This window comes from Vigna angularis, chromosome 4 (assembly GCF_016808095.1).
Source record: "Vigna angularis cultivar LongXiaoDou No.4 chromosome 4, ASM1680809v1, whole genome shotgun sequence".
In the NCBI taxonomy this organism is placed as follows: domain Eukaryota; kingdom Viridiplantae; phylum Streptophyta; class Magnoliopsida; order Fabales; family Fabaceae; genus Vigna; species Vigna angularis.
In genome coordinates, this window is record NC_068973.1 from 34,906,598 (window position 1) to 34,934,119 (window position 27,522).

The 27,522-nt window shown below is 32.6% G+C and overlaps 2 protein-coding genes and 1 non-coding gene across 6 annotated transcripts; all 3 read left to right on the forward strand.

Moving 5' to 3' along the window:
* The first annotated feature begins 2,097 nt into the window (after positions 1-2,097).
* On the forward strand, positions 2,098-5,834 carry LOC108321807 (GTP-binding protein At2g22870). Of its 2 annotated transcripts, none has more exons than XR_008248617.1 (5): positions 2,098-2,650; positions 3,503-3,572; positions 3,889-4,051; positions 4,157-4,254; positions 4,805-4,819. XR_008248617.1 is itself a non-coding variant. In XM_017553667.2 (5 exons), exons 1-4 carry the CDS (start codon positions 2,206-2,208, stop codon positions 5,021-5,023), a joined length of 897 nt encoding a protein of 298 aa, XP_017409156.2. In that variant the 5' UTR covers positions 2,103-2,205; the 3' UTR covers positions 5,024-5,052; positions 5,227-5,834. The 2 variants fall into 2 exon arrangements, 1 of the variants encoding a protein (XP_017409156.2); XM_017553667.2 differs by lacking the exon at positions 4,157-4,254 and adding an exon at positions 5,227-5,834 and having other exon boundaries at positions 2,103-2,650; positions 4,805-5,052.
* An 8,999-nt stretch (positions 5,835-14,833) lies between these two features.
* On the forward strand, positions 14,834-19,539 carry LOC108321858 (probable 37S ribosomal protein S5, mitochondrial). 3 transcript variants are annotated; one of them, XM_017553746.2, is made up of 8 exons: positions 14,834-14,961; positions 15,055-16,104; positions 17,161-17,211; positions 17,296-17,403; positions 18,473-18,568; positions 18,752-18,850; positions 18,928-18,987; positions 19,066-19,539. In XM_017553746.2, exons 2-8 carry the CDS (start codon positions 15,106-15,108, stop codon positions 19,129-19,131), a joined length of 1,479 nt encoding a protein of 492 aa, XP_017409235.1. In that variant the 5' UTR covers positions 14,834-14,961; positions 15,055-15,105; the 3' UTR covers positions 19,132-19,539. The 3 variants fall into 3 exon arrangements, with proteins under 3 accessions (XP_017409235.1, XP_017409236.1, XP_017409237.1); XM_017553747.2 differs by having other exon boundaries at positions 15,059-16,104; XM_017553748.2 differs by having other exon boundaries at positions 15,068-16,104.
* A 1,514-nt stretch (positions 19,540-21,053) lies between these two features.
* Positions 21,054-21,126, forward strand: TRNAF-GAA (transfer RNA phenylalanine (anticodon GAA)). The gene has a single exon. It is a non-coding gene; the product is annotated as a tRNA-Phe (tRNA).
* The last annotated feature ends 6,396 nt before the right edge of the window (positions 21,127-27,522 follow it).

Below are 27,522 nucleotides of genomic sequence, written 5' to 3' on the forward strand. Positions count from 1 at the left end.
CCTGGATGAGCGCCTCAGCAAGACCGAACACGCCAGTACAGGACAAACAACAACCAGGCCGAACGTTAAAACCGAATTATCCAACTCAATTGGACCGAACACTGACATCAAACCCAACTAGACCGAACGCCAAGAACCGAACGCGAAACATCAATCATACACCAAGATCGAACGTACACAACCGAACGCAAATCATCAGTCATATACCAAGACCGAACGCTAGCCACTGGGACGAACGTTTTGAATCCTGGATGAAAAATCACAACACATGACCGAACGGTATAAATCAAAGCCTGACCGAACGATACCATATTAACATCTATTAAACACAGTTTGGACGAGCGCTTCAGATTCAAACAAAATTAAGACCGAACCCTAAACTATAGACGCTCGCCTAATTGAGAACAAAACCACATCAAGAACGAACGTTCAACTAAGAAGAACATCGTGGAGACCGAACGTTCAAAATGAGAATCAACGACTCCAAGACCGAACGTTCACTAACAAATAATATGACCGAACGCTAACAATACGAAAGATATCACGTTGACAAATATTAGAGAACGAGCGGTAAACCTGCGAGATTGAAGAGTCGAACGTCCTTGAAGAGAGCAAACGTCCTAAAGGTATGAATGGCCGAACGGTCGAATAGTGAGCGCTTGAGGATGACCGAACGGTTGGGGCTGAGAATTAACGAACGAGCTATGAAACTCAATGACCAAACGGTTGAGCAAAAGGAGCGAGCGTCAATGAGACGCATGGTAGAGTACGATCGGTCTGCGACAAAGCAATAGAGGACGAACGGTTCATGCAATGGAAGGAGCCGAACGCGCTCAGTGGAGGACGGACGTTTTCTTTCCTTTTTTTATTTATATTTTATTTTATTTTTACTTTTCTTTTTATTTATTTTTTTTTTTTTACACTCCTGATGAAAATAAAAATAAAATGAATCTATTAGTCAATCCGGACGAAATTGGGTGTTGACAGCAGTGACATATAAGCCCAATTGACATGACAAGGTTAAAAGTTAAAGTTAAATTTAAGCTCATGAGGGTTAGAGTTCGAGTTTTTATGCTTCTCACGACGAAGGACGAGATTATCTCCATGTGTAAAAGACGAGCATGGTGGAAAGATGGTGTGATTTGGGTTTTTGTAAATTAGGGGTTTTATTATTTGAGATTTTAGGGTTTTCTGTGCAGGTTGCGTGATTGAGGTTGAAAAAGGAGAAGATTGAGGTCGCAATTCATGATGAAGATGAAGAGGAGCAAGGCGTTTCACGGTGGTGGTGGCGCTGTTGTGGCTTGGTTGCTCTTCACAAAAAGGGGATGATCGCGATTAAGGTTTCACGTTCTCAATCTGGAGTTTTGTGGTGATTTATTGTAAGTTTAATGGTGACTACAGAGGTTTGAACGAGGATTTTTCTCGTGCTTGCAAATCGTAAGGGAATTCATGATGGTAGTTCTAAAACGAGGTTACTGGTGGTTGCAATTTTGGTGTGGTTTATTGTTTTAGATTCGTCGTTGATTGAGAGAGATAAACAATAAATAATGGTTGTTGTGGTGGCTAATTGAGGATCTAGAAAAAAAATGAAATAAAATATAAGAAGTGAAATAAAATATTTTAACATTGTCACATATGTGGTCACATATTGTAAAATTAGATAACTCACTCTGACTAAAGTTAACATTTAACAAATTGAATCATTTTTACAAAAGATGTGATCACTTTAAACAATTCAAAAATAAAATAGAGGACAAAAAACTATCATAAAATATTAGATTTTTAGTCAATAAGTAAATTTTGACTTATTTAGTCAATAAGATGAAAAAGTAATTTAAATATCTATCATTAATTTTTAAATTATTTATTAGAAATTAATATGTAAGTTTATCCTACATCAAATAAAAATAAGAAAATAAGTAATGCGTTTTGGTTGAAGTTTCCAGTTCTTTATTTTCACAGCAAATATATAACTACTTAGGTAATAATTTATCAAGGTACAAATAGTAATATTTTTTTTTTGTTATTTATGTATTTTTATTTTCAAATAATCGCGTTCATTCGAAAACAAAACGACGAGTAACCGTGTAAGAGGAGTGCCGTTTATTCCTGCGGCAAGATATTTTGACTATGTTCTCTTTTCAGTGACCCGTTGAGTCCATAACTCGCGCACACTGCAGTAACCAGATAACGAAGAACAGTGAAATGGTTCTTCTTCTGCACCTTCCAAGGTTCCCTCTCTACTTGATTACTTCATCTCAATCCCTTCCTCTCCGAGCCCTCTCAACTTCCTCCAAAACCACCCTCTTACGCCCACCCAAAGCCACGCTCACCACCTCAGAACCCGTGACCGTAACAAACCCTTCCGCAACAGAACTATCCCTCGAGAAGCTCTTCGTTCCGCCGGAGACCAACGTGTCTCTCGACACCGCGAGAGTGTTGAACGGTTCCAACATTCTTCTCAGCAACTACGCCAACGACGCTCTGATATCGCAGGCCGAATTCGTGAAAAGCAGTGTGAAAACCGAAGACTGCCCCTCCGATGGCCTCCCTGAATTTGCTCTCGTTGGCCGCTCCAATGTCGGAAAATCCTCCCTCCTCAACTCTCTCGTGCGCCGCAAGAAGCTCGCCTTAACTTCCAAGAAACCTGGTCCGCCGTTCTTCTATTAAATCACTGTGTTCTATATATGATACATAGAAAATTTGTGTTCTGTATGATAGACACGTGTTGGTAACGTGTTAGATTTGAGATTTATATGTGCTTAGGCATTTGATCTTTTGGTGAGAGAGGGGATTTGTGATGCAGTTCAGTAGAGTGTTTGAGATATCGTAGATTAGGGTTAAGTGTTTTGGAGGGATGAAGTTATACATTATGTTTTGCTTTCAGTTAACGAGTGATGTATTTTTTTGTTTTACGTATTATTCTATAAGTCAAAAGTATCGTATCGTCTTGTTGGCTAATATTCGAAGTGTTTATATATCAACATGATACTTATAAACTTCAAAGTGAATTGCAAGAGTTGTAGGGCTTCCTTATAGGAGTTTGAGTGATGAAATTGGGCCTCATTTGGGTTTTTTAAGGTTCAAAATACTGTAGATTTCCACCTGAGTGTTCAAGGCCTTTCTTTCGTAAGCTTAGTTTGTTTTTTTCATTGTTATCTTTTATTCCTTTATTTCATTATCCGATTTTTTCTTTATGACAGATGGACTATCTTGTTTCCTTGTTTTTTGGGATACTTGCTTTCTATGATATTTGTCTTGCACGTGTATGACTTTGGGGTATGCAAACATTGCTTTTAGTTTATATTCGAAAAGGTCCAATACTGTACAAAAGATCAAGTGATGGATGTTAAGGTGCTGGATATAGGGTATAACAGTTGTGCATTCACAGTGAGAGTTGAGATATGATAGCAGGATTTTTCACTTATTGCTAATTGACCTTTTCTTTCTCTGTGTATTTATTTACATTGCAGTATTGAATTGTCTGCTTTCTATTTTGCAGGCAAAACGCAATGCATTAACCATTTTCGGATTAATGATAGCTGGTACCTGGTTGATTTGCCTGGATATGGGTATGACTTTAGACGATGTGTACTCACTTCTGCTCTGCTCTCAAAGTTTTGTTTTATGTTAAAGATGCTGAACGTTACTGAATGTTATCTATTGGAAATGGATTCTAATAATATGCTTGATATCAACAGGACTAGCATGCCATGCAAATTTTGTTGAAATGCTCAAGTTCTATTATTACATTTCTTCTGCATTTAGGCCAGATTTTTTTAGTTGTAGTTTATACTGTTTTTTAGGACAACTGTTGATTAAGAATTTGATCCTGTTCACCATTCTCAAGTCAATGACAATTATTTGCCATCGTGTTCTTTTAATTAGGTATGCATCTGCCCCGCATGAACTTAGAATGGACTGGGGAAAATTCACCAAGGACTATTTCCTTAACCGATCAACATTAGTTTCAGTATTCCTTCTAATAGATGCTAGCATTCCTGCTAAACAAATCGATCTTGACTATGCCAGTTGGTTGGGTCAGAATCAGGTAATGTGTCAAATTTTCTTCATTAGCAAATAATTTAATGAAGCTATGGTATACCTTGTGTGGAAGTTTGGCTCACTTTTGTCTTCCTGGAATTTTTATGTGTAGTTGCCAATACAAACAAACTACTTATTTCTTGTAGATGGTAATTGACTAGCAGATCGGAGTTCCTGCCATTTCATCTTTGTCATGTAGATAATGTGCATGTATGTGAGTATATAGCATTTCACTTATGGAAATTAAAATGTTTTAGTTAGATAATTGATAATATCTGCTATGGGTCTGTCTTTAATCAGCTAGTTCTTGATCATCTATGTGGAAGACATTGAATTCAGTAACAACTTATAGTAAGAACTCATCTATATAAAATGAAGGCAGATACGAATACAGTTACAACTTAAATTAGTCATTAGAACTTACCGATTGTCAAAATAGAAAATATTCTACTGAAGAGCTCAACCCTAAATGCCAAGGTGTCAAGAAGAGCCGGGTTTTATTTGAGAAGAAGTATGCACCCTCTAAGATAAACAACCAAAGTCTAGTATCACTTGATGTACTGGAGAGTTAGAGCCCTATCTAAAGGTCGGGTAATTAAGCAGGGAGAACCTCTAGCCGTCTACTTCTAACTAGAGCATCATAAAGTAGTTCTAGTTCATGTCCCGCACCTAGCCATATGGGACTTGTGCTGCTGCATTAAGAGATCAGGGTTAATTTTTTTCAGTAGCAAGTCGGTTTTAAATATAGTTTTTCTTTCAGATACCAATGACAATAATCTTTACCAAATGTGACAAGCGGAAGAAGAAAAAAAACGGAGGCAAAAGACCAGAGGAAAATGTTGATGATTTTCAGGACTTGATTCGTGGTTTCTTCCAATCAGTGCCTCCATGGATCATGACCAGCAGTGTCACCCATCAGGGTCGTGATGAAATACTTCTCCATATGGCGCAGCTACGGAACTATTGGCTTAAGCACTAATTCTGAGAAATATGGCTTCATGAGAACTAGTACGTCAATCTTGAATATAGTGAATTGCTTAATGGTATCTAGCTGGTGATTTAAATTCTAAATTCATCCCATATCTCAAGTTCATAGTAATAGCGAAACACCTTTAAATTTATTGACATTTTATATTTTGCCAAGAATAAAGCAAATATTTTATTTCATATTTATCATTGCAGATACGCGTTTCCAGATAGACTTGCTCGATTGTTTACCCCATAATATCATTTTATCTATATATTCCATGGTGTGCTTTCTGTGTTGTCTACACAACCTACAAGGCCTAAAGCTATTGACATGAAAGCTGGATAAAGAAAACCATCTAGAACAAAGCTCGATGTTGTTCAACACCATGCCCGCTTGAAGTTCTACTCCCAGTCAACTTGTATGATTGTTCTAACGAACTTTCTTTATTTTTTACAAATGGTTATTATTTATTACCTTAAAAATGCAAATGATATTTTCATTCAAATACTTGGATGCTTCCAAAGTTCTCGTCTCATTGATATTAAAGATCCTATATAAAATAATTTGCCTGTCCCCCCACATATCACTTCATGGAAAACGATAACTTTCCATGAATACTCAGCATGCCCACTGCATTTTTTTTTCTCGTGGCCGGAGACGAGCTGAAGAATAAAAGTATATGCAAGGATGCAGCTGGTAAACAGCATCCACATAGAAACTTGTAACATTTTTCTTTTTGTATGACAGTGAGACGAATGAGATGTCTATCAGATGTCATTTTCAATTTCTGTTGTTTATCAAATTTATCAATTATCCGTTATGCTCTTGCTGTCTATATTTCAGTGACCCAAAACAGCATATAACTAATAATCAGATAACTCAATCATGCTGAACAACAGTGACGCAAAAGTGCACTGGACTCAAAAGGGTGTCTTTGGCCAAGTAACGTTCGAAAACGATGTGTAGTACATGTGTGCACATGTAATATCACCCGCGGTGATAGGTATTTGATTGACAATCAGGTATTCGAGATACCAGGCCTCCAAGAAGAAGAAAGATAGAAATTTAGTGAATAATATTCTCTGCCTTTTCCAGTTTTATTACATTCCTTATATTCCCTGCATATATTAACTATTTATTCGCATATCACGATAACCACGTAAACACAATAAGAAAAGGTTCTAACAGAAAAAATTCTCATAAAATAGACACAATACTTTTTTTTCTTTCTCTCTCTCGTAGTGCATGTAGTCATCCCAATTTGTGAGTTTCCTAATATTTCTTTTGCATTAACACTTTCAATTGTCCCAATTTGTGAGTTTCCTAATATTTCTTTTGCATTAACACTTTCAATTGACCCAATATCCTCCTGAATGCATATTGTATCATTCCTTGCGCCTTGCAAAAGAACCTTGTCCTCAAGGTTGAAAGTACGTTGAATATCCATCCAAGGTTTCCAAGTAGCTTCCTCAGGAGAGAGTTCTTGCCATTGCACTAGAACTTCCAGGTGTGGAGACTCACTGGAATTGTTCTCACGGGTTCCTAAGATGACCAATGGACTAAGTAAAGGACCATTATTATAATTACTTGACGGAAGCGTGCCAGCTACTGAAGGTGGAGGTTCGTGATGTGGTTTCAAAACAGAAGAGTGAAATACAGGGTGAATTTTTGATGTCTCAGGAAGAGCCAAACAATAGGCCACTGGACTGATTCGACTAAGAATTTGAAATGGTCCAAAATAACATTTTGCCATTTTCTGTGGGGTCTTTCTAGCAAGCGAAGTTTGGCGATATGGCTTGAGTTTGACATAAACCCACACTCCCACCTCATATTGAACATCACAACGATGAGCGTCAACCATTGATTTCATACAATCTTGAACCTTTTGTAAATTTCGACCTAAAGTGGATAAAATGTCATCTCGTGAGCTAAGTAAATGATCAACAACCTCCACTTGTGATTGACCCAATATATAACCCGACAAAGGGAGGAGATCGTTCATAGACAATTTCGAATGGGGTGTATCCAGTTGTCGAGTGAATAGCAGTGTTATAACACCATTCTGCCCAGGGAATGAAGTGACTCCATTTGACTGGGTGTGCATTACAAAAAGCACACAGATATTACTCAAGAGTTCGATTTAGAACCTCAGATTGTCCATCAGTCTCTGGGTGATAAGCAGAAGACATCCACAATTGTGTCCCACTAGCTTTGAATAATTCTTGCCAAAACTTACTGAGGAATAAAGGGTCATAATCAGAGACAATAATCTTTGGCATGCCATGTAGTTTGCCCACGACATCAAAGAAAAGTGTAGCCACTTGATATGCTGAAAAATGTGTAGGAAGAGTGGCGAAATGGGCTGCTTTGAAGAAACGATCAACAACAACTAAAATGGAAGTGTGCCCACGTGAAGATGGAAGGCCAGTAATAAAATCCATGGCCAAGTCTTCCCAAACGCGTTGTGGCAATGGAAGAGGTTGAAGCAACCTAGCTGGTTTTTGCGGTAAATATTTAATTTGTTAGCACACCACACAGTTGCGAATGAAAGTCTTCACATCCTTAGTCATAGAGGGCCAAAAGAAATTCTTTTGCAATCGATGAAGTGTCTTAACAAGCCCCACGTGCCCACCTAAAGGGGTTGCATGAAATTCTCTCATAAGGGTCTCACGAAAGAGAGACGTAGCAGGCAACCAAATTTGATTTTTATAAAAGATCAATCCATCTTTCAATTTATAATCTGGAAATGCAGTAGGGTCCTGATTTATATCATGTAAAAGTTGAACAAAACTGACATCACCCTGTAAATTATCCTTTAATTCCTCCAAAAATTGAAAGTGAGGGATAGTGATCACATAAGAATGACCCAGATTATCCTCTACAATAATTCGAGAAAAAGCATCGACAGCCACATTGGAACTACTAGCACGATATTGAATCGTATAATTATATCCAATGAGTTTACTCACGTAGAATTGCTGCTCTGGAGTTTGCACAGTTTGCGCCAATAAATCTTTTAGGGATTTGTGATTAGTCTGAATGATGAAAAAGTGTCCCAACAAATATTGTCGCCACTTTTTAATGGCTGGAGTTATCGCATGCAGCTCCCGTAAATAGGTAGATGCCTGCATCATCCGAGAACAAATTTTTTTACTAAAGAAAGCAATTGGTTGTTGATCTTGAGAGAGAATCGTGCCCATAGTTATGCCAGAAGCATCTGATTGAATAACAAAAGGTTTCGAGAAATCTGGTAGAGCCAAGACTGAGGCTGTGGACATCACATGCTTTAGCTTATCGAAAGTTGTCTGAGCTTAAGGAGACCAATGAAAGGCATCCTTACGAAGTAAATCTGTGAGAGGAGAGGCCAAAGTAGCATAACCTTTAATGAATTTGCGATAAAACCCCGTTAGACCTAAGAATCCTTTCAATGCTTTCATAGAGGTAGGTGGTGGCCACTACAACATTGCCTCAATTTTAGAAGAATTCGGACCTACCGATCCAGCATTGACCACATGTCCCAAGTACTCAACCTGTTGTAAAGCAAATGAACATTTGGATTGTTTCAAGTAAAAGTGGTTGGCATACAACAATTCAAAAGTGATTTGCAAGTGTAATAAATGATCCTCCCATGTAGTGTTGTAGATCAATATGTCAAAAAAAAATGATGATAAATTTACGTAGATGCGATCGAAATAGGGCGTTCATGGTGGCCTGAAAAGTTGCAGGTGCAGTCGAAAGACCGAATGGTAGAACCCATAACTCAAAATGCCCATCGTGGGTACGAAAAGCGGTCTTATGAATGTCTTCCGGCTTCATGCGAATATGATGATAGCCTTGTAGTAAATCCAATTTGGAAAACCAAATGGCAGCCCCCAATTCATTCAGTAATTCATCAATGGTGGGTATTGGAAAACTATCTGAAACAGTGATGGCATTCAAAGCCCTGTAGTCAACACAAAATCGCCAAGTGTTATCTTTCTTCTTAACCAAGAGGACCGGAGATGAAAAAACACTGGTGCTAGGTCGAATCTCCCCTGAAACAAGCATTCAGGTCACTTAAGCTTCAATTTCTTGTTTTTGAGAATAAGGATAACGATACGGACAAACCTTCACAGGAGCTGAATTGGGTAATAAAGTAATAGCATGGTTAGTGGGGCGTTCAGGAGGTAAGGATGAAGGCTCCTCGAATAAAGATTGGAACCAATTCAATGAAGTAGATAATTCTGGAATATCAGTTGGAATCACACAAAAATACGGAGCAGAAACTAACATAGTCGGCAACACAGTAAGATGAAAACATTCAGCAATATGGCTCTACTTGGACAATTTACGCAAATGATGAACCGAAATTGGCAAAGAGTCATTATTAACGTCACCTATCAATTTGGCCATCTAGCCTGACCAAGTAAATTGCATGGTAAGTTGTTCATAATCGGTTAAAATAGGACCCAAACTCTGAAGCCATTGCACTCCCAACACGGCCTCAGGCCCGCATAAATCAATTACATGAAAATCCACCAAAAATGCTTGATTCTGGATTACGAGAGAAACTTGGTGCAAACCTGAGAGCAAGTCAAGGCATGGCCATTGCCAACCATCATCGATAGTTGTTTCATAGATTTAAAAGGCAGACCCAATTCCTGAGCTCGCTTAGATTGAAGAAAATTATGAGAACTTCCACTATCAATGAGAATGCGAACGGAATGCTCCAATATTTATCTTGTGACGCAAAACATCTTCGAATTAAAATGCCCTAATAATGCATTTAAACTCAACTGAGCGGAGTCAGGTATAGTGGAAGTAATAAAATCATCTATAGGAAGATCAGAAGGTATAGTCTCCTCAGCATCATGCACGAGAAGAAAGAAACGAGATTTGCAACGGTGTCCAGGATTATATTTCTCATCACAATTGTACCATAATCCACGGTCACGACGATTTTGCATTTCTGAGGCTGACAAACGCTTAAATGGAACAGTTGGAGTAACTGGTGTGGGTAGGAGAGCTTGGCGTGGTGTCGATGGTAGAGAACGTGAAACAGGTACATTGGAACTCCGTTGAGGTTGTACGATAGAGTTAAATTTGTCCTCTTGAAGCTTGGCTAACTCCGTTGCTTCCGAAAACGACATCGGTTGGAAAGCGAGCACCTCACGCTGAATGTCTAGACGAAGACCAGAAATAAAACACTCAAGCAAAAAAGAAGGAGGAACATCGGTGACCCGATTTGCAAGGCCTTCAAAGTCATTGAGATATTGCAAAACAGACCTAGTCTGATAAAGATTGCAGAGTCATCCCTTAACATTCTAAAAACGAGATGGAGCAAAGCGTGTTTCCAAAGAGTGTAAGAAATCCTTCCAAGAACGAAGGAAGTGATTTCTCTCCATCCACTGAAACCAACTAAGGGCGGGAAAATCCATGTAAAAGGAAATAATCTGGAGACGATCGGCTTTTGGGGTTTGGTGATAGTTGAAAAAACGAGTTGCGGTAAAAATCCAGTCTAACGCGTTGGACCCATTAAAACGAGGAAAGTTCAACCGAATCTTGGGAGTTTGCTTCGGAAACGATGATTGCGTTAAGGGTTTTTGCTTGATAGAAGCAACCTCTGAAGCAAGATCATCGATGCGAGCTGTGAGACGAGACACTTGCTCAATTAGAAGGTTTATGGCAGAAGGTTGAGAAGTTGTCATTGAAAGCACCAAATGATAGGTATTTGAGCGACAATCTGGTATTCGAGGTACCAGACCTCCAAGAAAAAGAAAGATAGAAATTTAGTGAATAATATTCTCTGCCTTTTCTAGTTTTATTTCATTCCTTATATTCCCTGCATATACTAACGATTTATCCGCATATCACAGTAACCACGTAAACACAATAAGAAAAGGTTCTACCAAAAAAGATTCTCATAAAACAAACACAATACTCTCTCTCTCAGTGCACGTAGTCATCTCAATTTGTGGGTCTCCTAATATTTCTTTTGGACCTAGCACTAACACTTTCAATTGACCCAATATCCTCCTGACCCAATATCCTCCTGAATGCATATTGTATCACGCGGGAGATTGAATAAAATTTAAAGAGTGATGCGCCCTCCACCACCCCATCTTCTCCCTCCACCTCCCAAATTTTCCTTAAATTCTACAATTATCCTTTTTACCTTTTACTTTTACCAATTTTACTTTTTATTTTATAAAACGCTAATCCCAATCCCCTCTCACTCTCACTTTCCCTTTCACTCTCAGCATCAAGTCTTCACCCCCACTGACACTTTTTCTCTTTATCTTAATTTTCACTTCCGTTAACACAAAATTTGACAGAAAAAGCAAATTTTGCATGGTATAAATTTAAAACATTTATAACTTCTGATGAGTTTTGAAGTATCATGATTCCATAATATAATATGCTAAAAATTTCTCCCCCATTTTCTTGTCTTTAAATGACCAAACTTGAAAATCTATGCTTAAAATTATATTTGTGCTTACAATGGTGCAATGAAAGAGAAATATGTTTGTTGAGTACAAAATAAAAAGTGAATAAAAGAAAAAATAGTTAGTTCAGTTTATCTTCTTCTCTTTCTGTCAAATTTTGTGTTAACCGAAGTGGAAATTAAGAGAAAAAAAGGAAGTGAAAATGAAAGTAGGGGATGTGGGCTTGCTATTGAGAATGAATGAGAAAGTGAATGTAAGAGGGGATTGAGATTAGAGTTTTAAAAAATAAAAAGTAAAATTAGTAAAAGTAAAAGGGATAAATTTAGAATTTAAAAAAAATTGGGGAGGTGTAGGGAGAAGATGGGTGGTGAAGGGAACATCACTCAAATTTAAATGGTATTAAATAAATAAATGTTTGTAAAATAAAATTTATTTTTGTTCTAAATTTTAGGAAGTTAGAAATTCATTCTTATGTTCTTTCAAATGTTAAATAGGCATAAAAATTAGTTTTGTATTTGAATCTTGTTAAGCTCAAGAAGTTAGAAGTGTAAATATTAGAGGACTAAAAAGTATTGAGTAATTTGAAAGCATCTAAGCTTGAGGTAGTCCACTAAAATTCTCTACCAAAATAGTCAAAGTTAGCAGAGATGAGCAGGACAGGAATGAAGTAGAGAAAACTTGATAAGTGGAAAATATGTTTCAAAAATTCAAACAATCAATGAAGTGATATCTTTCAATTTAAATTTTGAAATTTAGATTCTTCCTTTATATATTAATTTTTGGTCAAACATTATGGTTAAAATTTCATTTCATTTAGGATGTATTAGCATTTGAAATTTCAAATTAGAAAAACTTTATATATACTCTTCTCACTTTTTTTAAATAACTTTTAGATATGAAATGAGTTGAGAAAAATTTTAGAGTTTCTATAGTATTTTTTTAAGGATAGAAAGAATTATCCTCTTGAATTTTATTTTAGATTATTTTGTTGTATGTTCTTGTCTCACAATCTTTTTCTAAATAAAAACTTTCACACTTATGTCTAATGTGTATTACTTATATTTCTCATGTTTAGTGATAAAGTTTCCAAAATTTCTCTTTTATCTTTTGCATTATATTTTTATTGTATTTCCAACTTGTGTTCATGTTATTGTTTTACTACTGAATGCAAATTTACACATTTATATGATTCTACGAATTCAGGTTAGACACTCATGATGGTGAATGTTAATAACTTTCTTTAGATTATAGAGTCAAAAGTGAATAGAAAAAAAGGAGAAATGGAGCGAAAAATAATATTATTTAAAATTAAAAAAAAGGATAAATGAAAAAATTGAGTAATTTAATTGGTGTGATAAAATAAAATAAAAATGTTGCTATTGAATAATTTATAAAGTTATCAAATGTCAATGTTAAATACCCGTACCATTTGAGAAACATTTCATCAAAGAATATAATAACTTTAATACGATATATTTATTTCTTGAAAGTGGATGCCTTAAAACAAATAAAAAACTAATTTTTCTAACAGAAGTTATTCATTAAAGAATTACTATTTTAATGTAAATCTTACTAACTTAAATAATTTAACAATTTAAAATTGAAGAGAGTATAATTATTTAAGTAACTTTACTCACCAAATTTATTATGCAAACTCTTTCTAAATGTCATAATATTTACAGAGAACCATGTAAAATTGTACAGTTCTTTTTGTTCCTTAGTTACTCTTTCATCTTGTCAAAATATATTATCTTTCCTTTCAGTGCATTATCATTGATGTCAAAGATTGAAGAAAATATTATGACGTTAAGAATTAAAATCATAATTAAAGATTAAAGGAGATAATGACCAGAGAGTTTTGTTTATCGGTTATGTGAATGAAGAATGTTTTTTTAGGTAAAAGGTAGTATTTTCAGTGATTTTTACATCTAAACAATAATTAATTTAGTTTAAAGTTTGAAAAGTACTTTTGTGGATTCTAACGCATAATTTTAAATTTCAATGCTCAATTGAAGAAGAAGAAACATTTAGATTGGATTAAAATATATAAGCTTGTGTTTACATTAAAATTGAGTTTGTAAGAGAAATCTAAGTCTTACTTTTATAAAACTGAATTCTAAAAAAATATAAACTTACATTTGAAAATAATCAAACATGTCAAACATGATAAACTACAACAAGTTTTAAAAATAAATATTTGTTACATTATTAAAAAATAAGAACTGGGGATATAAAATTGAAAAAGAATGTAAAAAAAAGAGAGTTATAGATTGAACTCCACACATAATATTTTTCATGTACTAAGGTACAGCTTAAAATAATTAAAAAGAGTAACCAAAACACTTGTCTTTTTGTAAAAAAAAAAATCGAACTCCAATTTTTTTACCTTAATAAGAATTTTAGTAATAAAATTGGAATAAGATAATATAAGTTTGAAAGTTAATAATCCACTTTACATTATTACTATCTGAGATGTTGGAATGTTGAGAAAAAAAAAACATTTTTTGAATCTTGTATTCTCTTTTTTTTTTAATGTAAAAAGAGAAAATATACTATTAATTTATTTTTATGGTAAAATAATTTTATCAAAAAAGAAAAACTGTATTTCATGAGTCGTCCATAAAATTTTTGGCCAAATGTTCATTAAATTCTTCTATAGAAATATAAAACCTGTTGATTATTTTATAAGTTGTACTAAACAATCTTTAAAAACATCATAAAATTATTTTTAGTATAACCATAATGATTTTGTTTTATTGTATCTTATGGTGTACTATTTTTAATTTTTTTTCTTTTCAATTTTATATTATTTTAAACTAAATAATTATTTTTTTCATTGTTATTCTTTAAATGATAGTTAATGTAAAATTAATTATTTTATAAATTAAAATTATTATTTTATTACTTTATTTTTAATAACTATATTTCTTTATAATAAAAATATTTAATAATAAAAAATATTTTTATAATTATTTTTAAATAAAATTTATTCTATACTTTAATAAATTTCTGCTAGAATGAAAAATTAAAAAAAAAATGGACACACATATGTATCATAAAGTCGGGTAAAATTTGTTTTAACTCTTATAATAAAAAAAATACCGTAGATTAAATAACCAATTAAAATCTAATTATTTAAAAACAAGCTCTTACAAAAATACATACTTTTGAAAAACAAACATTAAATAATTTGCATACAGAGATCCAATTTTATTAAGTATGTACCTAGCAGTATAAAAGAAATTTACACTAACTATACACAAATAAATCAATCTGGGTAAATAAATTTTCTTACACCAATTATTTATTTATTTTCTTGACGAGTCCATGTAAGCATTAGTCCAACTGAATATACAAAAAATTATTTAAATATGCAAATAAATAAATAAATAAATAAAGCAAAAACCCTGAACGACTTCCTTAACCCTCTTCCTCTGTTGGTAGTCGGAGAGAATGCACATAAGAGTAGTTCAGTGCCGCCATTGAAGCCACCACAAATTGCCGGTCCTTCTTACTTCTGAGGTGTGTCAAACAAATTATATCGTAATTTCTTATTCTGCACTTTCTGTTTTTCCAACTAATTTAATGTATATTCCATTTCTCTTCTCAACCAAGCAAGCAACTGCAGTTCATTTGTCTCAGAGAAAGAGTGATACATCACTCTGAATGGGTTACATCCACTATGGAAGAAATCTCCGCCACATATTCAGATTCAAATCCGCCACCGGCATCGTCACAAATTCTGCCAGATCGCAACCGAGGTCACGCGCTCCTTTTCTCGGAAATGTTCCTTTCTCCACCAATTCGGACGCCAGAATCGTGCTGGACCTTCGAGCGGAGGTGGAGCGCGACAGACTCAGGGAGAGAAACGAGCGATTGAGACTCGGTTTGGACACAGCCGACATCGACGCCGAGCCCGAGCAGGATTACATGGGCGTGGAGCCACTCATCGCGAAGCTGACAAAGAAGAACGAGAAGGAATCGGAGGGGGACTTGAATCGCTACGAGGAGCCCACGGACTCCGATGAAGATTCCGACGAGGAAACCCAGGAAGATGCCGACAAACGGCACCGCGACTTCGAGCGCAAGTTCGAGCGCCACCAGGACCTTCTCAAGAGCTTCACCGACGCCGAAACCCTCGATGACGCCTTCAAGTGGATGACCAAAATTGACAAGTTCGAGCACAAGCATTTTCGTCTACGTCCGGAATATAGGGTTATCGGCGAGCTCATGAACCTGCTCAAGGTGGTGACGGAGCAGAAGGATAGGTTTGTTCTGCAGAATAAGCTTAACAGGGCGTTGAGGTTGGTGCAGTGGAAGGAGGCCTATGATCCTGATAACCCTGCCAATTATGGTGTGATACAGCGTGAGCAGCAGGATGCTGCTGCCGCGGCGGATGCACGGGAAGACGCTGAGTTGGAGAAGGAGAAGTTAATTGGGGAAGGGGATGATGGTGAGGAGGAGGAGGAGTTTGATGACATGAAGGAGAAAGATAATGTACTGCTGGCTAAACTTGAGGCTATTGACAGGAAGCTTGAGGAGAAGCTGGCGGAGCTTGAATATACGTTTGGGAGGAAGGGGAAGGCACTGGAGGAAGAGATCAAGGATCTTGCTGAGGAGAGAAATGAATTGACTGAGCAGAAGAGAAAGCCGCTTTACCGGAAGGTAGCTTTTTTGTACTCGCATTATTCTCTGATTTTAGTGTTTGGTAACAAGTTGAGATGTAAGAAATCATGTTTGGAGGTTGTTTTGTGCATAATTCTCTGATTTTTGGTGTTTGGTAACCTGTTGAGAAGTAAGAAATCATGTTTAGGATGTGGAAGCTATAATTATTAGTTTAAAAGCAACCATGAAAAACCATATATTGGATGTGGAGCCAAACACTATACTTGGCTTGGCATTTTGACCCACACCATGTTTTACCTTGTTGTTCAATTACTCGACTATACCAACCACTCTCTAAAGTGTGCCAGCAAATTGTGTATCGATTGCTGAATTGTAGTGGGTTAAGATTTCAATGCCCCAACGGTGAATACACTCTTACTGGCTCATTTTAGAGACGAATTCACTTAGTAGGAGCTTACTCTTTTAGATAAACTTTTATCACTGCCTTTTGTTTTACGTATTAGCAGAATAACTTTTTTATGGTACTCCGCGTAGAAAGAAAAAATCTTTTCTGTATGCTTTGTCAGTGAGAGTATGAAACAAAGATTTTGAGGCGCTTCCCACCTTCTCCAGATCAAATTAGTTGACTTCATGTTATGTTCGGTTTTGGAATCATTTTGTGGAAGGAATTGGATGGGGTGAATTGATAGTAAAATAAATTGATATTCCTGACAATCCTACTTTGTAAGGATCTTCTGAGTTTGATCGAGCGAAGAAAACTACCAGCAAGGGTGTTCAAGTCATTAAAAAACTCCTAAAATTAAGAAGAAATAAACGTATATAATTTCAACTAGTTTAATTCTATTTGTTTTACTCCCTTTTCTCCCTCCTTAATTATTTATCCAGTGTCCTGTTTACGAAGCACCAATTAATATTTTGATCTTTTTTTCAAGGACATTGTATCCTTGTTGTTTGATCTTTTTTGAAGTTCTAATTGATTCTTATGTTGTGCACTTCAATTGCCCTGCTTGTTTACATAAACTTCGTTATTTATCCCATGTTCTTATTATGCTTATAATAAAACTGACTCATGGTTTGGTTTTCTGCTTATACTAGGGTTTTGATACAAGATTGATAGACATGAACCGAACTTGTAAAGTCACCAAGGTAATTTATAAATTTGTGCTTCCTGTTGTTGCCTCCCTCTTTGTTTTCTGTCTGTTCTTAGTTGGTTTGAACCTTTTGATCTAGGGAGGACAAGTTGTGAAGTATACTGCTATGGTAGCTTGTGGAAACTATAATGGTGTTATTGGTTTTGCAAAAGCCAAAGGCCCTGCAGTCCCAGTTGCCCTTCAGAAGGTATTCACAGTATCTTATTAGGTCTTTCAAGCACTCATTGAAACGGTTTGGCACTGGATTGTTTTTCCAATTGGCCTGCGTTCAATGTAGAAAAGATTTGCAATTTGATACCCGACAGAGATCATATAGATTTTCTTATGTTTCAACTACTAGTATTAGCTTCAAGCATATTGACGATTTGATTTATGTCCCAAATCTTCGTGATTCTTTTGGTTGACATTTATCCTGGCTAGGTTCTATTATTTGACCATTGTGATGTTAAGTTGAATTAGGTTGTGGTAAATCCTTGATATATTTGGGTCAAAATTAGTGGGAGGAGCTGAGATATGTCGCTGTGACATCTGCTTTGTCATTAGAAATTTTCAAATAGAAAACATTTGTAATGAATCCACAAACCTTACATCTCTCATTCATCATCCCTCAAACACAATTTTTTAAAGTTTTCTGTGTTTTAACCGACTTGATACAAATTTCATAACATGTCTGCTTTTATTATTCCCAAGAGTATCAAAATAACTACCCTTTTCCGTTAGATATTCCTACGAGTTGCGGAAGGTGAATTGACTTGTTTTGTATTCAGATTATTGATTTTAGGTTTGTCAATCCTTGAGATCGAAATGGATTAAAATTAAGGAACTGGGGAACTGGGATAAATTCAATACTAAGTTCAATCACATCTTATTTAATTGTTCCAAAGATTATCCAAATGTCTTTTTTAATTCCAATTAAAAAGAGAACTGGTTTTTGTATATTTCCAGTCTAACTGAAATCAGATATTGGTCTGTCGTTATCGTAGACTCTCAATTAACTATGTATTAATTGTTTTTATTGGGTTCTTTAAGTGTATATACTTTCCTAGACTGTAATCTGAAATCCAATTTTGAATGCTTTAAATTTCGCATTGGCACTGTTCTTGAGTATAGCTTTAAAGCATTGCTAAAACCAACCAGCTTAGAACTATATTTATTTATCTCAAAATAAAAAAACTTATGTACATTATCTTTAACGATGTTTAGTATTTTAGACTACTGATAGATATTGAATTGATGTTTGATTTGACTGCAATTAGGCCTACGAGAAATGCTTTCAGAATTTGCATTACGTAGAGCGACATGAGGAGCATACAATTGCCCATGCAATTCAAACTTCTTATAAAAAGACCAAGGTAGTGAATTTCTTATCTTTCTTCTAGGAGTTACTTCCCCCATTTATGTCATGAAAATTCCTCTTCCATTAGAAACATTGAGACGTTTTAAATTAGTTGTCTTAGATGAGTATGAGATTTTCCTGTCTGTATATGTTATATAGATATAGATGCAGATTTCATGTCATCTGCATTATTCCATAGGTGTATCTCTGGCCTGCTCCAACAACAACTGGTATGAAAGCTGGCAGAACAGTCGAATCCATACTGCACTTGGCTGGTTTAAAGAATGTCAAGTCGAAGGTAACTGCTGTCTAGAAAAATTGAGCACGGTCAAGTATTTCAGTGTTTGGTTGCTCAAATTTTGACTGTTTTGATAGGTCATTGGTTCCAGAAATCCTCATAATACAGTTAAGGCTGTCTTCAAAGCACTTAATGCGGTTAGTAATTCGTCTTACTGATGTTGCAAAGCAACTTTTCCCTGTGATATCTCATGTGGCATTTCTTGTCTGTTCCAGATTGAAACACCAAGGGATGTTCAAGAGAAATTTGGTAGGACTGTGGTTGAGAAGTATCTGTTGTGACGGATATGGCGATGTGGTGAGTTCAGTCTTGGTTTGTCTTACATTTAATTTCTTAATTGTACTTTTCAATCATGTGCATTTACCGAGAATGGAAGGGAGTTTTCCGAACGAATTACTTGTGAACATTAGCTATGGAATTTTGGCTGTAACTTTTCTTTAGCAAACGCAAAAGGAACAATAGTTTAGGAAATGTTCCTTTTCGTTTGTGTTTTTCCTCGCATTTTGAAGCATTCTACCCACACTTGCATTCAATTTACAATCCTATACCCTCCTTCAAGAAAGGATAGTCAAAAGTGGGAGAGCACACAACTTCAGTAAAATGATGTTTGACAAAATACAAACGCTCCATCATTTACAGTGATACGTGGAAACTTAGTTTAACATTTTATTACAAGTTCTTCTTATTCACGGTGTTGCTCTGCCTTTCTGCCTTTAAAATACATATTTCCTACAATATCTTTGTACCTCAAACTCAATCAATTTTCTTCTAGTTTTCTCTTTTCATTAGAAATATTTTTGCATTTCAAAAAAGGAATACATAGAAAATTTCTAAACTTAAGATAAGGAAATACCCCCCTCCCTTATTATGTTTCATTGAAAATTTAATACACTTAAGTATATTCTTAGATTTAACTCAGACGCATAAATGAATCTTATCTCGGTCTCGATATTTAGTGTATACACACAACATCTGGCTTCAGGTTTTTTATTTTTATTTTTTGCTTTGACGTTATTCTTATTTTTTTAATATTGTATGGTGAAAATAGAAAAAGTGAGAGTTTACTTTTTTTTTCAAACGATTCTTAAAATCAACACGTTTCTAATATATAGAAATAGAATAAATACCACTGCAATAACTATGAAAAAGATGTCTTTGAAAAGCAAGGTAGAGTCCAGGCCAATTTATTCCTGCTTTCTTATATTTACCTTGCTCAAAAATGCAATTTAGAATACATTAAAAAGTTTAAGCTACACGTGTTGGAAACATCAAACATATAACGAGGATTATGGAATGTATAATCTATATTCAAGATAAGTAATTTTGAAACATTAACAAAAATGAGCAATGAAAAATATAAAAAAACAGGAGGAAGCATATGAAATTTAAAGTGTACTATTGTAGGGGTTGTTCAAAACCACTTTTTTTTTAATTACATAATCTAAAATAAAATGAAATAAAATTGTTGTGGATGAACAAATCTAAAATTAATTATAAGTGTGTTTTTTGTAAAATAGTTCAATTCATAATTGTCAACTTTATAATTATGGATTATGATACTTGGAATCTAATTTTTACATTCAGAATCATACTTTCTAAAAGGTTCGTTCAACATTTCTGAAAGGCCCAGTCCAGAAAATAACACTAAAAATAGAAATATTGTCATGATTTTTTTAAAAAACTATGAGAGTGTCACAAGAAAAGGTAAAATGTAGGAAACACCAACCTAAAACGAATTAAAAAAGTAAATAAGTTAAAATATTTGAACAAAATCATATTATTCTTCCACGTCTATTATTGAACGGGATGATCTTGAAAATAAGAAGCTTTCATGGACCAAAGGGAAAATTTCATTTTTTTAACATATTTTCACCAGTGAATTTTCACGTCATGTTATTTTGACAAATTAGAAAAAGGGAACATTCTATGTTGTTTTATTTTCTATACATTTCAGGGGGGAAACAACTACTTTCATTACGCCCCTATATTATTCAATGATTTAATTAAATTCATAGCAATTTCCCCATATAATCTACTTATTATTTTACCTTAAGAGAGTTAAACCTGATTTCGTTAGAAAATAAGTCTAAAAACTATTATAAAAAAAAAAAGTGTGTCAGATTTTCGTTTTTCCATGAAAGCTTTTGTTCCAATCTTTTACTATATTCTGATTTATATAACAAAATGAACATGAAATTCAACAGCGGGGATAGCTCAGTTGGGAGAGCGTCAGACTGAAGATCTGAAGGTCACGTGTTCGATCCACGTTCACCGCATAATCTCTATTTTAGTATTTTCAGTTTCTCCACTTTTTTTTTAATTTATTTTTCAGTTCTTCCCTCTGCGAAGCCAAAAGAAAGAGTAATGATTGAAAAAGAGAAAAAAATGATAGAATGGAAGTGCATGTCAATGGTTGTTGCATCTTGCAATAGTACGAAAAGCATTAATACTTTTTTCTTTAACGTCTCTTGAGATGTTGTTAGATTGATATGCAACAGCCTCACAGATTGTACTAAAAGGAAAAACAAAACAAAAAAATAATAAAAGAAGAAAGAAAATTGCGTATAGATTCAATGTGTGTGAGTGGAAACAGCAATAGAAAGTTGATGATAATTATTAAGGAGAAGTTTCTTTTTCAAGTGTTTGTCCTGAACAACCCCAAAGCTCACATTCAGTATTGTTCCCTGTTTCACTGATTTTACATTATCTCATCACTATTAAACTATACTGAATATAATCTTTTTAATTCTACGATGTAAATTTTTTATATGTTAAACTATCCTTATTTATCTTTTTAAGTTTGAGAATCAAAATTGTTTCCAACTATGGGATTGAGATTCTTAATTCTCCAACCGTCCAATTCTTTATAAGCACTATTTTTTCTTTATTTTATTTGGTCGTGTCAGGAAACTTTTAATAATTAATACACAATAAATGTAAATCATTAATCTTGTGTATTTATAGTTTTTGGATGTAAATCATTAATATTATTAATATAGTGTATTTATAGTTTTTGGAGTGAGACGCGAATAAGTAAAAACCTAATTTCAACCCAATAATTAATAATTTTGTGTTTTGTTCTAAAAGTGATAATTAGTAATACTAATATCTTCTCGAAATAACTATTTGACTTTTGACATAGATAGGATAGGATCCTACAGTCCATCTCGCCGATATGACCTTACATTCATACAGTATACAAAAATAAATAATTTGAAATAGAAATAAATTATAATTTTTTTTGTTCAAAATTAAGAATTAAAAATATATTTAAATTAATTAAATATAACTAACATAATAACACTTATATAACTTACTGAAAAAATTATTAAATTTAAATTCAAACTTCATCTTATATAAAGTTAGGAATAAATTTGGTTCTTGATATCTGTTTTCACCTTTGATTTTATTTTAATTAAAGTAGTTTTATTTTTGATAATTTTTTTGTCACCAAAGAAACATTGGAAAAGAGAAGATAAATGAGCAAATTTTGTTGTGATTTAAGTTGTTGTGGTGTGTTTATCTTTAGCATAAATTCTTTAGAAAAGATCCATAGTCGAAAACGACGAGTTACAAACTATTAATAAGAGAGTAAATTATGAACATGCATTTGTTTGCTCTTCCATTTTTTCTCTTTTCACTTTCCTTTCGTTTTCAAGAATCCCGTAACTTTTGGGTGTTGGGTGGTTACCAAGCATTCAAACAAATTCCAATGCATCTTTTTTTCTTCTTTACTTTCATAATATAAATACATTACTACTCTATAATTTTTTTTTATATTATATTTCAAATAATATTTTTAAATATAATTTCATTACGATAAAGACACCTTCATTTATTTTTCTTATATTAAAAGGGGAAGAAAAAATTCTTAAAATAAAGTCTTTTTGGATCTTTATCCATCACATTTAGTCCACAATTTTACATAAATATAAACCATCTTGATGAGAATATCTATATTTGTGCGTCCAAGATTTTATCAGCATTAATTGTCGAAATTTTTAGCTTTTATTGATTTTTTTAACTGTTTTTCCTAATAAATTATTTTATTTTACATATTATATTAAAAAAATGCTATCAAATTTACTTTTAAGATATAATCTAAAAAAATTTCTAAACAAAAATAAATCAAAAGATATTAGAATAAAATTAAATAAAACCATTCAATATTAAAACCAAAAAATAATAATTTATTAAGACCAAAAATTATATAAATATATTTGATTTGGTTTATAATTATTTAAATTAATTTTGAAAAGAAAAATATTTATTGAATATTAAGATTATTTGAACTAATAATTAGATGTAGTCAATTTAGTGGGTTAAGTGATGAGTATGAGTTGTCCCTGTATTGTAGGCAAGTGACATGGGTTGGCATGCGAAAGCCACCCTTGTGGCATCTCTATTTTCATTTCATTTTTTATTAATTAGATCAACTCATAAATTAAACTATGTTCCCTTCTTTTTAGTAATTACCATCCTCTTTAATATCTTTTACATAATTAGAGATAGAGCTGTCATAACGGGTCATCCGACCCAACTCGACCCAGCTCACCACGGGTTGGTCACTTAGTGAGCCAACCCAACCCGACTCGTTTATTAGCGATTCAGAAAAATTCGAATCTGGTTCGATCCACCACGGGTTGGTGGGTAAACGGGTTGGCTTACTTAATTACAATTTTTTTTAAATAAAAAAAATTACAAACTTTCTATAGTATAAATCTAAACAAATTTCACTTCCAACATGGGTGTTTAATTAATTTTGAAAATAAGAAACTTAAATAATTTTTTCAAGCAAAAACAAAATAATAAATATTTTTTATAAAATTAAAATTAATTTTTAATAAAATAAAATTAGGTAGGTGGGTTGGTGGGCCAACCCGGCCCACCACGGGTTCAATCCGCATGAGTCGAGTTTAAACGAGTCGGGTTAAAATCTGATCCGCATAAAAAAAATACAATTTTTTCTAATTCAACCCGGCTCAAACCCGTGGTGGGTCAGGTTGGCTCGCGGGTTGTATCCCATTTTGACAGCTCTAATTAGAGAGAATGATAAAAATATTTATATATAAAATTTGAGTAATAAATGAATATTTTAAACAAATATTAATAGATAAATTGATATTAATTTATAAAAGAGCTGAGTACATATTAACTTCTAAAAAATTTTATGCAAATACTATATTATTCGTACTTACCTATATCTAATATTTATAAAAAATTAAAATTAAAATTATATTTTATTATATTAAATTTATTATAATTAAAGTTTAATTTAATATACATTCAATTTTTATAATTTTTTTTTTTATATTTCACTTTAAAAATTTATAATTTTTAAAATTGATATTCAATAGATAACAGACAAATAACTTTATTATGGATTCTTTATCTGAATCGATATCATCCATATATACTATCAACCCAATTAATATTTAATAATAATTTCTATTGAACACCTCCTTACCTCTCATAAACATTCTCTTTCTACATTTCATATTCTTTCTCCTATACTTATCTAATATATTTGTGAAACAACATAAGATTTTTTTTCCATAAATAACTTGCATATCCCATAAATACCTCCCCCCTAACATTTAATATCTCCTCTTTTATCTTTAATTATTAATACAATTATAAGAATTAGGTGCTTTTGTTCAAATCTAAATAACTCAAAAATCATGTTTCGCAAAAATTTGTTTACAAACAATCCATACAATATAGCTAAGTATTTTCGATTTATGCTCTAAATTACTTTAACATGTGAAAATGGCCTGTGGAGACATGATTTTTATCAAATTAATTTCAGCAAAATTATTTTAAGAAGTTTAATATGCATTTGAATAAAGTAAATTAAGAATATTTAGTTTTTTTGAGGTGTTAATTTATAAAGATTTACTCTTTTGGTATCATATTTTCTTCAATTTTACCTTTTAATAAATATTTATTTAAAAAAATTAAAATAATCACAATGCTAATTTTATTTCATATCGGTTTTATAAAATTTAATTATTTATAATGTATAATTTGGATAAAGGGGAATTAAGAAAACATAATTTTATTTACTTTATTTGCAACTAGTTCTATCCAATACAACCATTGAAATATTTAATTTTAAAAGAAATATATATGTCTGGCACAAATGGAATTTGACCAAACAAAAACTAAGAAGGAAAAAGTTAGTAACTTTGGTAAGAAATGAAAATTGGGGGTTTGAAAAGAAAGTGAGGAACCTAATTTTTGAAATAAAATAATAATAATAATAATAATGATGTTTAAGATTATATTGGGAAGTTGAATAAGAGGTGATTTTCCTTGACAAACATTCGAAGAAAAGCCAATCATTTGATCGAACCCTAATGATAGATTTGGACTATTGATAGATGACCTTTTCGTTGACCAATAATTATATTGCTTACTCTCTCTCATTTGATGTTGACTCTTTCCAATCACCATTCTTTTTCTCTTCAATTCAATTTTAAATAACAATAAAGTGCTTATTTGTTTCAAACTCCATTTTTCTTTAATTAAGAAATTTTCCTTCATTTTAAATTAATTAAGAGAAGCAAATGAAAAACAAGAAAATCTATATATTATTCCTTCCATGTGCTCTTGTATTACACCCTATAAATAATAATGAAAACATCAAATACGAGATACTTTTCCAAACAATTTAGTTTCCACAAATTTATAATTATGTATTTTATTGTCCTTTAAAATCTCACCCAATTTAGAGGAACAAATAGAAATAGAAGATGAGATTTTTTTTAATGTATGCATTTTCCATATTTTCCTCCCAAAACATTTGATGAGGCAATATTAGACAACAAAAACCCTTCCTCTCATTTTTTTTTCTAATAAAGGAAATTATTTTTAAATATTAGAAACGATAATTTTTATGATTTCTTAGACATAAACCTAATTTATAATGCATTTAGTGAAAAAAGATAATTTGTTTTGGCAGAAATGTTCCCTTGGAAAATAAAAGGAAATTAGTTCATATACTTGATAAGAATAAAGAAGTGGGAAAAGAATATAAAATGGTCCATATGTAGAGGGAAATCCGGTTTAAGAGGTATTAGTCATAAACGTTGGAATCATCAATAATTTTTGCGTTTTGGACCACACATTATTAAGCACTTTTAAACCTTGAAAAACCACTATGGTCTTCAATCCTTATTAAACTGATAAAACTACCATGTGCACCATGTGTGTGTACATTTTTATACACCTTAGTAGGACCATTAAAATAATTTATATATTAAACTTAAGTTTGTCAAATTTTTTGTATAGAAAATTATTAAAATATAGTTAAATATTTCACACTAACAATTAGTTGGACTACCTTAATTATAAAAAAAATTATATTTTTTTTACGTTAATTAGTTGAGTGAGATTGTTTTCATAGTATTTTACGGGACAAAAAACTTAGAATGTAAGTGTTTGAATTTTCTTATTTGCAGAGAAACGTGAAGATGAATTTGTGAGAGAGGATTATTTTCCCACACCCAGAAAAAGAAAAAGAATCAGTTTAACATAAATATTTTCTCTTTTATTAGATTATATATCGTAATATAACTAATTACATCATATAATGTAATAAAATAATAAAACTAATAAAAAAATAGTAATACTCACAAGACATTATAATTTGATATTTAATTAAAATTAATTTGTAATCATAAATATAATTTAATCAAATATTTTATTTTACAAATTTTTAAAATTTTTTATATCAACCAAATTCTTAACAAAATTATTTCTCTTCAATTTCTTTTTTCTTAATTTAACTAATCACAGTTTCCATTTTTTTTCTTCCTTCCTTTTACTTTCTCATACACTCCTCATTTCAATCACGAAGAATGTATTTATGTTTAAAGCCTGAAGAAAAAGAAAGAAGCAAGGGCCAAATCTGGTGTTTTGCCTTTATTGAAATTTGATGAAGTTTTGTCAAGTGGGTATAAATAATACAAGTAGGTATTTTAGCCTCTTTACATTTTATAATTTTAAATAAAATAAAATTAATAGGATAAATACTTCATTAATTATTCACTTCACCAATCCGTTCTAATTACTATTAACAAGAGCCACCACTATAAAAAATAAGAAAAAGGAATATTACAATATTATATGCCTATGTTTTTTCTGTGTACTTTTGTACCTTCAAATTTATGTTTTGTTGTGATTCGGTATATGAATTCTAGTCAAGAGAAAAAATTATATTAAGTTTAATTGTTTTTACAAAGTTGATGATATATATTCATGTCACGTGTCTATTTCAAATCTAATATTTAAAGATAATGTATATAATTTGATCTGAGAATTTCTCACCAATTTGGTTATAAGAGTATTTGACTGAAAAGTTCACAAAATCACTCAAATTAACAATAAGGCTTTATTCATTTGAGTGGATTTGAAGAGAGTGATTGAGGAAAATTGAGATGATTTGAAGGTAATTTTTTTTATATTTATTTGAGTGAATTTGGAAGTAAGTGAGACTGGATTTGATTTGAAAGTAAATCTTTTTAATCTGTCAAATCAATCAAATCCTATACTAATTTTCACAAATTTAATTTTCAAATTCACTTTCAATTACCTCCAAATTCACTCAAATAAATAACAAAAAAAATTTACCTTCGAATCTTCTCAAATTCATTCAATAACTCTTCCCA